The sequence below is a fragment of the Camelina sativa genome, chromosome 5, assembly GCF_000633955.1.
Source record: "Camelina sativa cultivar DH55 chromosome 5, Cs, whole genome shotgun sequence".
Lineage (NCBI taxonomy): Eukaryota > Viridiplantae > Streptophyta > Magnoliopsida > Brassicales > Brassicaceae > Camelina > Camelina sativa.
The window spans coordinates 21,453,146-21,466,807 of record NC_025689.1 but is presented as its reverse complement, the minus strand read 5'-3'; the positions used below and the strand labels follow the sequence as shown (position 1 = coordinate 21,466,807).

The following is a 13,662-nucleotide window of genomic DNA, read 5'->3' as shown; positions in this document are numbered from 1 at the left end:
ATATATATGAATGACCAACAATAATTGGACCGATAAGCAGTAAGACTCATTGACATTCTACGTACATTTGCCTTTTGTTTCTCCACCTATGTGTTCCTTTTCTTTTCCTGATTACGAGGGTATAAAACAATTTTTAAACATGATGTGTCAATTAAGTTTGCTTCTACAACACTATATGATAAATTTACAAAATAGAAAAAGTTAGTCAACATTAGATGATTAGAATAATACAGTATAAATATTTAAAGTTGTAACAAGATGTTTCAAATGTGGAAGGCATGCATACACATAAGCATTTTACTAAACAAAAGAAAGTCATATATACATAAGCATCCCAAAATGAACATATACACTCACACGCTATCATATTAGACCCAACTTTGACTTTTCGAATATTTTTAAACTTACAAATTACAAAGCTTCCAGAATAAAATAGCTGTCCCTTTTTTTTGTTTTTGATATACTTTTTATTCTCTTTCAAGCCGCCACGTAAAACATTGATAACTTCACCTGGTCTTCACGTACGCCCGGGTACATAAATGCATGTTATTGTTACTATTATGATGATGGTATGGATGAATATGATGATGACGATTGTTCTCATTATGGTTCATACTTGCCACAATCTTGTACCTCCATTCTCTCGTGGCATGGTCATCATGGAAATGTGCAACATCATTATCACTATTCACCGAGACCTCCTCATGGCTACTTTTACAACTCAAACTTTTTGTACCACTATCATCATTGATCATAGTATATAGATCCACCACTTGATCACTTGTAGCATCATTGTCTTCTCCATTGATCTCTCTACCACATTCAATATCAGATCTACTTATCTCTTCGCCCTCATGCTCATTATCTAGACCCTTTGGTTCATCTTCTAACTCCACAATTTCTTCAGGACCACAATAAGCACCATCGACAAGATGTAATCTCAACCGTCCATCTTCTCGGGAAGCATGGAAAATCTCCGGTCGATCAATCATAACTTGGGTAAGTTCCAATCTACCGTCTTTCCTCACCGGCCGGAGATAAAAAGACGGTTGCCCTAGGCCGTTCAACGACGGGAGAGGAGGAGAAAACTCTCTTTTCTGCTCTCGCACCACATTCTCCTTCGTCTTTAACCTCTTTGTATCGACCATCTTGGTCTCTACCTCCGCATGACACATCATCTTATTGTGCACCTCGTTCTCGGACATCCTCATGTCGTAACTCTCGAACCCTAGATACTCTGTACACAACATTAAACCATTCACCTCGTCATGGGCAAGACCGGATTCAAACGACATCTTTGTGGTGCTGGTCTGGTCGAGGAAAGAGTGAAAGCTTCTTTTGTAGAAGCTCATCTTGGGTAACAAGAGAGAGAGAGGGTGACAAGATAGATACCTCCCTTATTTTTTGTAATTATTCTGATGATTGATGAATAATTATTACACCTTTTTGTCTATCTGAGAGAAAAAGAAAATGAAAAAGAGATGATCGAAAGAAGCGGTGTTTTGCTTGGTGAATAAAGGTGCCACCGAACCATATGACCTGTAGAGATTAGAAGCGAACGTAATCTATGTCCCACGTCAGATTTTGCTTCACAGTTCAATCTCTTTCACTTCTTTTTATTGGTTTCATTTTCTTTCCTTATCTTTCTTGTTTTTAAAAAATAAAAATAAAAAGAGGTTGACCTGTTTGTTTTACTTTTCGCCCAAAAAAAATATCTAAAAAGATTGATTATACAAAACCCACATATATCATGTGTTTTTGGCTATTTATAGGTGGAGAATTGGTTATTGTGCTTTGTTATTTTAAGTTCAGGTTTTATCTAATACGGACATGTTTTGTAGTTATCAACGGCGGACGATAAAATCATTTGTTAAAAAAACTGAACCAAATCGTTTTACCCGTTAAATCTAATTTACTTAGTTTTAAACCCACACATTCTAATCTAAGTTTAGTATACAAACTTCACACTTGTGTCTTGATTGGATGAAAGTTGTGAAACAAACGCAAATCAAAATGGTAGGAAATATAAGTTTGACAAATAGGCCTATTTGAAATCTACAAGACCTCCACTATCTATCTTGAGAAAATTTACACAACGCTAAAGCGTCTAGAGACTGATACAATTGACAGAAATAGAACAAGGAAGAAGATTAAGACTTAGAACTTCTCTCTTAGGTGCTCTCCCTCCCGTTCTTTCTTCTCTACTCTCTACCTCTAGAAAACTCGAACCTCTCTCTTAGGTTTTGGATTTGCTATTTAAGCTTTTGCAAGACCATAGATGAAATTATTTAAGCTTTATAAGTTTGTGATGTTTTAGTGTTTAAGTTAAATCCTTATGTGTCGTTTATCTTCTTGTCGCAGGTAGACATGGAGTGGGCTTAAACTGAAACTAGTCCAGCTTAAATTCATATTAGGCCTAAATGACTGAGGTCCATTAACTGTACAAGTCGCCAACTTTTAATCCAATGGCTTCTCCTTCGATAAATCACCTCTCTTCTCTTCTTTGGCGAGCATCTCTCTCTTGCTTCTCGCTTCCTTTTAATCGAGCTTCTTTCTCTATATATGGTGCTTAGCTACAGTTAGAGGTCACAACTTTCATCGTGATAAAGAAACAAGTAACTCAACACCAAATCAGCATTTTATTCAATCGCTCCACCAAATACAATCCAACCGAGAAATCAATGTTTATAAAACAAGGAAATCTCAGATTCACCTTAAAAGAACTTCAAAAGAGAAGAGTCCTTCGTAGAGGATGAATCAATCGCCCAAAACCAGAGGAAGAAAACTTTTTCACAACAATACGATAAAAAAAAAAATGTTTGTTTTTGGTTTTTAACAGTCGCAAGGTCTTCGGAAAACAGCCAAAATCAGTCCTTCGAACCTGAGAGGCATTGTACGTTAAACAGGCTCCTTAACCACTCGGACACATCGGTGTTTCAGATTATCAAGAACAAAGATATAATATATTGGTTTCCGTCTTTCTTCTTCTAACTGAATCTTTTTTACAAAATCCAAAATCGAAAAACAGAGTAAAATGAATATTAGGGTTAAGCAAAAGAGGGATAATCTCAGAAGTCCCTAAATTTTTTTGATAAATCTCCTATCTCTTTCTCCATTCTTCATATCCCATTTTTTTTAATAAGAGGTGGTAAGACGATTTTACTCTTCTAGTTTCATTAATTTAGATTAATTTTTTTAAATAAAAAAAAACCAGCTGCTGTTTCGACCCGAGAAATCCGACCTCGTTACTCACCTCTTAACCCAGCCGCCGGCGATTCATCCGTCGTCGGAGCTCCTACTGCTGTCGTTCTTCACCAACTCGAGTTGAATCAAGTTGTTTTTCAAAATGCAGGTGCATTACTTCACATTAGAGTAGCTTTTGGTTGAATTTTTTTTTGAATTGTAAATTTAGAAATTCAATTGGATTTAGATCGAAGAAAGCTTAGCACATTGGATGTTTTACAAAGGTTTATGGGTCGATTGAGCTATCTATTAGATAAGAAAGGGATTTGGCTTTCGATTTCAGTGAATTAAGGAGATTATAACTCGTTTACCATTCGATTCGATTTTGATAGGAGGAGAGAGAGAAGGTGGTGAAACTGGTAATAATGGTATATTTAGTAAAACTAGTAATACTGATTCATGTAGTACAACTCTAGTAAAAGTAGTAGTAGTACTAATTTAGATTTTTTTATATTGGTTGGTTTGGCAGGATACAATATGCAAGAACGTCAGCCTACATTTTAATTTTGAAGGTCGCATATATAGTATAATGTTCAAGAGGAATATAACATTGTTGATGTTAAAAGCAAGGATATACAAGAAGCTTGGGTTTGTTGAAAGTAACATTCAGTTGTAGCTGAGCTATAAGCCACTACTGGTAGAAACATTGGAGCATTGTGAGCTTAATGATGATGAGGATGTTAATGTTTATCTAGACTCCGTTTATTATGAGAAGCGAAGATGTATGTTGTTTGTGAATGTCATCCCTTCCGAGCCTCAGCCTGAGCAAGTTTCCATAGTGCCCATAGTGTCCACAGTGCCCATAGTGCCCATAGCGGACCAAAGTTATGTTGGTATGAACTTTGAAAACCAACATGCGAAGGATGGTGAAATCGGACCTAACACCATTGTTGTCTACATAGGCAAAGAAAAGGCTGTAGAGGGTGATTCTAATAAAGAGGGTGAAGTTGTATCACGTGATGAAGGTGATGAATATACTGAGCCACGTCCTGTTGTAGAACCGTGTAAGTATATTGAACCATGGAATGATGGTTTGGGTCTAACTAAACTTCAAGAATTTCCAAACAAGAAGGCATTGCAAGAAGTGGTGGATAGAGCTTCATTCGCTAACTGTTTTAGTTTTGAAATAGTAAAGTCGGACAAGGTGCGTTATGTGTTCAAATGTCCTAAAGAAGGATGTAACTGGGGTTTACGAGCTGGTAGGATTTGAGATACATATATTTTCTCAATTAGAAGGCACAACAAGATGCATACATGCTCTCGGGCTAGTCAAAGTTCAAGCAACAGTAAGAGACAAGGCACTCCACAATTAGTTGCTTCTCTTTTACATGGTGATTATCCAGGGCAAATGGAAACTCCACCTCCGAAAATTATCATGGATCTTGTCAAGACAAAATTAGGTGTTGATATATCATATTCCACGGCGTTGAGAGGGAAAAATCAAGCTGTTACTGATTTGAAAGGTAGCCCAGAAGAAAGCTACAAGATGCTGCGATGTTATCTGCACATGTTAGAGAAGGTTAATCATGGTACAAGATCATATGTGCATTGCAATGAGAATAATAAATTCATGTACTTGTTCATAGCTTTGGGAGCTAGCATTGAAGGATTTAAAGTCATGAGGAAAGTTATAACTATGGATGCAACTTTTCTAAAGAACGGATATAAGGGTGTTCTTGTTTTTGCGTCGGCTCAAGATCCTAACCGTCACCATTATCCCTTGGCGTTTGGTGTTCTTGATGGTGAGAATGATGCAAGTTGGAATTGGTTTTTGGAGATGTTGAAAACCGTTGTTGGGGATTCTTCTGAAATAGTATTTATGACTGACATAAATACAAGTCTCATAAAAGCCATAGCTAATGTGTATCCTCTGGCTCATCATGGTTTTTGTATATGGCATTTATCCCAAAATGTGAAAGGTTATGCTCGTAACGTCAACAAAGACGTTGTTGCATGGAGATTCATGGAGTGTAGTAGGTTTTACATAGTGGCTGAGTTCAACATTGCTTACGTTTCTTTTACGACAAGATATCCTTCTACTGCCAAGTATCTTGAAGAATCTACCCAGAAAGAAAGATGGGAAAGATGNTTGGTGTTGAGAGGGAAAAATCAAGCTGTTACTGATTTGAAAGGTAGCCCAAAAGAAAGCTACAAGATGCTGCGATGTTATCTGCACATGTTAGAGAAGGTTAATCATGGTACAAGATCATATGTGCATTGCAATGAGAATAATAAATTCATGTACTTGTTCATAGCTTTGGGAGCTAGCATTGAAGGATTTAAAGTCATGAGGAAAGTTATAACTATGGATGCAACTTTTCTAAAGAACGGATATAAGGGTGTTCTTGTTTTTGCGTCGGCTCAAGATCCTAACCATCACCATTATCCCTTGGCGTTTGGTGTTCTTGATGGTGAGAATGATGCAAGTTGGAATTGGTTTTTGGAGATGTTGAAAACCGTTGTTGGGGATTCTTCTGAAATAGTATTTATGACTGACATAAATACAAGTCTCATAAAAGTCATAGCTAATGTGTATCCTCTGGCTCATCATGGTTTTTGTATATGGCATTTATCCCAAAATGTGAAAGGTTATGCTCGTAACGTCAACAAAGACGTTGTTGCATGGAGATTCATGGAGTGTAGTAGGTTTTACATAGTGGCTGAGTTCAACATTGCTTACGTTTCTTTTACGACAAGATATCCTTCTACTGCCAAGTATCTTGAAGAATCTACCCAGAAAGAAAGATGGGAAAGATGTGTTTTTCCAGGAGATAGATACAACCTAGACACAAGCAACTGTGTTGAATCGATGAACATCGTATTTAAAGATGCAAGGAGGTACTTCTTGATACCCATGCCTGATGCAATACTTAAAAAAATTCTCTGAATGGTTTAATGAACATCAAAAAGATGTTGAGTCTGGATCAGTCGCAAATAAATTGGTGCCTTCAGTGGAGAACTACTTACATGATTTATGGGCAACTGCTGAGAAACTAAAGGTGACAGAGCTAAACTAAAGGTGATAGAGCTAAATGGTTTCAAACTTGAATACGATGTCATTGACAGTGACGGAAAGCCTTATTTGGTGAAGTTGTGATTGAGAAGTTGCAGTTGCAGGTTTTTTGATATACAAAAGTATCCTTGTGTGCATGCATTGGCGTCTTTCATTACATTCCAAAAATATGGAGGTAAGGATATCGAGTTACATGAGTTGTGTTCTAAGTATTATTGGACGGAGCTGTGGGCAATTGCATATTGCAGGACAATTTATTTAGTACCTGATAAGTCTCGATGGGATGTCCTAGAAGAAGTCCAAGATATGCAGATCATTCCTCCGAATCGGAAAACCAAAAGGGGAAGAAAGAAAACAAAAAGATATGCATCTGCTGGGGAAAAACGACCTAGGACGTAGAATAAAAGGCGCCGGAGACAAGGACTCCAATGGTTGTTATTTGGAGATTCTTGTAATGTTCATGTTTGATTCATGTATAAATTGTGTTTGGTTTGACTACTCTCTACTTTTTTATGGCATAAAACTTAATTTGAAACTTAATTTGAAGTCTATTAATGTTTTCTTCTTTCAAAAGATGTGTATATAAGAGAGTAGAGCTGGCACAACTAAGATAAAACTGGTAAAACTGGTAAAATTGGTACTACTGAAAATAATAAAATTGGTACTACCTAAAACCAGTGTTGACAATACATATTGTATAAATGTTCTACATAGGTTTCTACTATAAATGAATAACTATCCAAAATATATTAATTTTAATTTATTTATGAAAGAATCTCAACAAGTGTTTCCTTACACTTTTAATGTCACTTTGTAAATAATAACCAAGTAAGGATGAAAAAGTTATAGAATTACAAGTTTTAACTTATGAAGTTGCAAAAAGCTTGTAATTGTATGTTAATTAAGTTTAATCAACTGTAAAACTAAAAAAAGTAATGCTAAGGTTTAGTATAACTAATTAAACTGAGAAACCTCTAAAGTACAACTATGTGCAAGTTTANCCTAAATGAAGTCCAAGATATGCAGATCATTTCTCCGGATTGGAAAAAAAAAAGAGGAAAAAAAAACAAAAAGGTATGCATCTGCTGGGGAAAAACGACCAAAAACTCGACCTAGGACGCATAATAAAAGGCGTCGGAGACAAAGACTCCAATGGTTGTTATTTGGAGATAATGTTCATGTTTGATTCACCTCTTCATGTATCAATTGTGTTTGGTTTGACTACTCTCTACTTTTTTATGGCATAACTCCCTCTTTAAACTTAATTTGAAACTTAATTTGAAGTCTATTAATGTTTTCTTCTTTCAAAATAAGTGCATATAAGAGAGTAGAAATGGCACAACTAAGATACAACTGGTAAAAATGGTAAAATTGGTACTACTGAAAATAATAAAATTAGTACTAACATTTAGTTCTATACATATTGAACATATTGTATAAATGTTCTACATAGGTTTCTACTATAAAAGAATAATTTTCCAAAATATACTAATTTTAATTTATTTATGAAAGAATCTCAACAAGTGTTTCCTTACACTTTTAATGTCACTTTGTAAATAATAACCAAGTAAGGATGAAAAAGTTATAGAATTACAAGTTTTAACTTATGAAGTTGCAAAAAGCTTGTAATTGTATGTTAATTAAGTTTAATCAACTGTAAAACTAAAAAAAGTAATGCTAAGGTTTAGTATAACTAATTAAACTGAGAAACCTCTAAAGTACAACTATGTGCAAGTTTATTGCAACTGCATTAATCGGTAAAACTGTGTGTGAACACGCAGTGTGAACGCACACATGTTTTACACGTGGCCAGAATTTCCTTTTTTCTTTCTTCACCACAGCCCCGAAGATTTTTCTCAACTCAATCACTCTCATCCATTGTCTTCTCTCTCCTCATTCTCATCCATTCATTCATTTTCTTCGAAACTGAAAGTCTTCTCTTCTCTCATCTTGAAAGTCGAATTCTAGATCTATAATTTCTCTCTTCTCAAACTATGGAACAATTTGAGGCCGACCCATACTATGCTGATCAGAAGAGGGCGAGGAAGTTAGAAGCGTTGCGACAAGCCATAGCCGATGGTTATTTGGGCATGCCTCGAATATGCCCGTGTGACGAACGAATCGTCTAAGAGATCTTTCCAACAGAAACATAGAAAAAGAGATGGTTTACTTGCGTTAAGTAAAAGGTAAATTAAATTAAATAAAATAAAATTGAGAGATCTGAGTATGATGTCTGTTCGCTGATATATTTTTCAAGATGATGGATTGCACAGACAGAAAATTTGGGCTGATGCAATTGAAGAATAAACAAAAAGCGTAAGAAAGGATGTTGATAACCATTGGGAGAGATTGAGGGAATTTAAACCCCATCATACTCAGATCTATAATTTGCAGATGCAGCTTCAGGAGAAGAGTGACAAGATTTCCAAACTAAGGGAGGTGGTGGCGTGTCTTTCCAGTCGAGTCGATCTCCTGGATAAATTGCGTTATGATTGATATTATGTGAGTCGATCTTCTACGTTGGTTTAAAACTTGTTGAATCAGTTTCTTATATTTTATATGAATTCTCTTGTTGAATCATGTTCTATATTTTTCTATGAATTCTCTAGTTTTATTTAGTTTTACATAGTTTTACCAAAAATACGAACGGCAAATCCAAGAAAATAATGTAGTTTTACATAGTTTTATTAGTAATACCAATCTCAAATCCTTAAGAAAATAACATAGTTTTACTAGTAATACCAATCGCAAATCCAAGAAAATAACGAAGTTTTACATAGTTTTACTAGTTTTACGATGACAAATCAAAGAAAATAACATAGTTTTACTACTTCTTAGACCTTTTTCTCTTTGTTCCTCTTCCTCCTGCTTGCGAAGTACTCGGTTGCTCATCATCTACAAGCGCCTGACATGAAACCAAATATTGTTAACACCTTCTAGTATTACCAAGTATTACTATAGTATTACGAAGTATTACCTTTGATTTCTCTTGCTCTTTCACATATACTTCCAACGGTTCGATCCTTTTTTCAAGCCCATCAATCTTCGCCGAAATGTTATTGAACTGGGTTTTCATATCCTGCTTCATGGTGCTTAGAAGATCCACCAACTCAATAGTATCTTCTATCGGTTGGTAATTCGCATCGTTTTGTCCTGACTGAGAAGCCACATCTGCTGTGTACATCTCCTCCAAAAGTACAGGTAGTCCTCTACGAAGGCGCCACATCCAACTGGAAACAACGACATCATGGGTATCGTCTTCCTCAGCTTCTTCCATGATTAAATTGAGAAGAAGAATTTCTTCATCAATATGAGGGATCACACTAGCAATTGCCTGTGTAAACGACCTACTTTAGATACATTACAAACCAATTTATTCAAATGATAAATAATTTTACGATAACTAACCGTTGTTGTACCAAGTGTATCACCTATATCCTTTAGAGGAAAACCTTTCTGACCGGTATTCTTAAATTTCCTCCTGCATATCCTAGGACAACTTTCATCCGCCTCAGGAATTTGGTCAATGTAAGTGTTCCCAAAAATTGGAACTGCCTCAAATAGTAAAAACTACACAACACAAAAAAAAACTAAAATCAGCTTCACTTATAAGAAATATCAACAATGAAAAGACTTCAAATTTTAAACTAACTAACCTCCAATGAAATACAGAAACCTGGAACAGGCCATAACGCACCCTCTTTATGCACGACCCCATTAAAATGCCTCATTGTATGGGAAAATCTCTTTTAGCATGTTATCGAATGACAATCTCCCCCAAGGAAAAGACACACAAAAATCTAGATCATTCACTGCTCTTACAACAAAATCATCGATACCCGTAACATCTTTCCCCGAGTCTTTTGTATGGCCTACAATGATGATTCCTAAAAAGTAGAGAACCGCCATCTTTAACCTATCACGAGTACGACCTGGTTGCATTACCATTAGCTTTTCCCTCAAATCTTGAAGTCTAACCTTTTTTTTTCGTAAAAAATACTTCCTTCGAAACTTGTCACTGCCGGCTTCCTTGTAATCAAGTGGATAGCACCGACAATCTAATCCAGACATCAACGCGTGTTCTCTCAGACAATAACGGATTGGAACACCATTCACAACAAACCATGCTTCCTTCTTTTTTTCAATTTCTGCCGTTCGAAGAAAGAGCAACCACATTCCCATAAGCTTGTGGGTTGGGTCCCTTGGCATGTGGAAAATGTGCTTGAATTGTGGATGTTTCTCAAACCAATCCCTCTCAAAANGAAGTATTACCTTTGATTTCTCTTGCTCTTTCACATATACTTCCAACGGTTCGATCCTTTTTTCAAGCCCATCAATCTTCGCCGAAATGTTATTGAACTGGGTTTTCATATCCTGCTTCATGGTGCTTAGAAGATCCACCAACTCAATAGTATCTTCTATCGGTTGGTAATTCGCATCGTTTTGTCCTGACTGAGAAGCCACATCTGCTGTGTACATCTCCTCCAAAAGTACAGGTAGTCCTCTACGAAGGCGCCACATCCAACTGGAAACAACGACATCATGGGTATCGTCTTCCTCAGCTTCTTCCATGATTAAATTGAGAAGAAGAATTTCTTCATCAATATGAGGGATCACACTAGCAATTGCCTGTGTAAACGACCTACTTTAGATACATTACAAACCAATTTATTCAAATGATAAATAATTTTACGATAACTAACCGTTGTTGTACCAAGTGTATCACCTATATCCTTTAGAGGAAAACCTTTCTGACCGGTATTCTTAAATTTCCTCCTGCATATCCTAGGACAACTTTCATCCGCCTCAGGAATTTGGTCAATGTAAGTGTTCCCAAAAATTGGAACTGCCTCAAATAGTAAAAACTACACAACACAAAAAAAAACTAAAATCAGCTTCACTTATAAGAAATATCAACAATGAAAAGACTTCAAATTTTAAACTAACTAACCTCCAATGAAATACAGAAACCTGGAACAGGCCATAACGCACCCTCTTTATGCACGACCCCATTAAAATGCCTCATTGTATGGGAAAATCTCTTTTAGCATGTTATCGAATGACAATCTCCCCCAAGGAAAAGACACACAAAAATCTAGATCATTCACTGCTCTTACAACAAAATCATCGATACCCGTAACATCTTTCCCCGAGTCTTTTGTATGGCCTACAATGATGATTCCTAAAAAGTAGAGAACCGCCATCTTTAACCTATCACGAGTACGACCTGGTTGCATTACCATTAGCTTTTCCCTCAAATCTTGAAGTCTAACCTTTTTTTTTCGTAAAAAATACTTCCTTCGAAACTTGTCACTGCCGGCTTCCTTGTAATCAAGTGGATAGCACCGACAATCTAATCCAGACATCAACGCGTGTTCTCTCAGACAATAACGGATTGGAACACCATTCACAACAAACCATGCTTCCTTCTTTTTTTCAATTTCTGCCGTTCGAAGAAAGAGCAACCACATTCCCATAAGCTTGTGGGTTGGGTCCCTTGGCATGTGGAAAATGTGCTTGAATTGTGGATGTTTCTCAAACCAATCCCTCTCAAAACTAGGCAGTGGATGCTCTAATTCTTCAAGCGTTGTGAAAGTTTCAAAAATATGACACCTTGTCGATAGCTTGATTTTCTTGTTGTACTGACTAGGATTGAAGTGCATTCCTAAAGGTTGCATCGCTTCTGTTTCCTCCTCCGATTCCTGCAACAATATCAGTTTTACATGAGTTCTACCAGTTATACACCAACTAGTTGACCAGTTCTACTAGTTCTACACCCAATAGTTGTACCAGTTCTACTAGTTCTACACCCAATAGTTGCACCAGTTCTACCAGTTCTACTAGATCGATTTCAAATTCCAATTCAATTCCAAATGACACAGACTAGTTGTACTTACACTTGCATCGCTGTGCTCCTCGTTCTCCCTCTCACTTTTGCTTGTACTCCTTCTCGAGTTACCTGCCGAGTTCGAACTTCCCTCCTTATCTTCTTCTCCTTCATCGTTTTCTTTTTCCCCTTCATCGTCTTTTTCTTCTCCTTCTTCACCTTCTTCTCCTTCATCGTTTTCTTTTTCCCCTTCATCGTCTTTTTCTTCCCCTTCTTCACCTTCTTCTCCTTCATCGTTTTCTTCTTCCCCTTCATCGTTTTCTTCTTCCCCTTCATCGTTTCCTTCTACTTCTCCATCGCTTGATTCCACAGAAGTAGATCTCTCGTTATCTCCTCCTTCTTCATCATCTTCTTCTCGATTACTTGATTCCGGAGTACCGGATTTTGCTTTCTCTCCTTCGTTCGTATTTTCTCCTTCGACCACCGGATTGGGTTCCTCCGAAACTCGAGTTTCACTTTCTTCCGCCACCGTACTCAAAGCTCTCTTTCTTCCTACTGTCACCGGACTCAAACCCGACAAACCTACTTCCGACGAATTGGATTTTGCTTTCGAACCATCATCTCCTTGTGAGATCTTCTTTTCTTTCAAACGATCACTCCTCCTCACATGACCCCCCCTTGTTTTCACCATCTTCTTACTCGATTTTTGGTTGATGGAAAGAAAACGAGAAAACCCTAGTTCTACTTAATTTCACCCAAATCGAATCGAGTTTCCTGAAGAAAGAGAAGAGTGACGAGATATAGCGGTTTTAAACATCAATTTTATAGTTTTTTTTTAAAAGATACCGATTCAGTTTTCCGATTTTCGGGTCTTAGATCCGATTTCTTTTGGTTGGGTGGATACTCCCCAGGTATTTTTTGTACATATCTTAGTTTCCTTTGGACAGTAAAACATCACTTTTTCGATTTAAAAAAAAAATCAAAAAGAGATGGACTTTTGAAATTGTCAGAAATCCTTTAGGGACTTCTCATATGAAAAACAAAACTGATAATTGTAGACTAATAAAAAACCTCCTCTTCTTCTTCCTACTACTTGAAAGAATCTAGGGTTATTTATACGGTTGATTCATCTCTCATATCACCTGGGTTCGAGTTTTTATTTTGTGTTTCTTCATCAAGTTCTATGAATTTTGTAAAACCCAGATCTAGATTTCGTAATTTTCGCTCTATTTTTTTTGTTGTTGATTATAGAGCGTTTGCTAATGTATGAACAAATTATAGCATAATCTTTTAATAAACGAATCGATTTATTGTTCTCAAATAATATTGATCTCTTCAATCTATATTTTTGGATTTTGGATTTTGAAATCCAAATTCATTTGATTTTTGCCCGATTTTTCTCTCTCATGTCATGTTCACCGAAAGTAGAGGAGGAAGAAGAAGAAGGGAGACAGACCTGATATATTACGTCTTTGTTCATGATAACCGACAATATCAACGTGGTTGAGTGGTTAAGGACCTTGTTTGACATATTGTCCACCCAAGTTCGAATCGTGGGTTGAGCATTACTTTTGTTTTT

The 13,662-nt window shown here is 36.5% G+C and overlaps 1 protein-coding gene across 1 annotated transcript; it reads right to left on the bottom strand.

Annotated features, from left to right (window-relative positions):
- On the bottom strand, window positions 284-1,618 carry LOC104787337. Its single transcript, XM_010512906.2, has one exon. The coding sequence runs from the start codon at window positions 1,350-1,352 to the stop codon at window positions 507-509; it is 846 nt and encodes a 281-aa protein (XP_010511208.1). The 5' UTR covers window positions 1,353-1,618; the 3' UTR covers window positions 284-506.

Bases quoted from the DNA above. Each gene is read 5' to 3' on its own strand.
- LOC104787337 (XM_010512906.2), bottom strand. From the start codon at position 1,352: ATGAGCTTCTACAAAAGAAGCTTTCACTCTTTCCTCGACCAGACCAGC.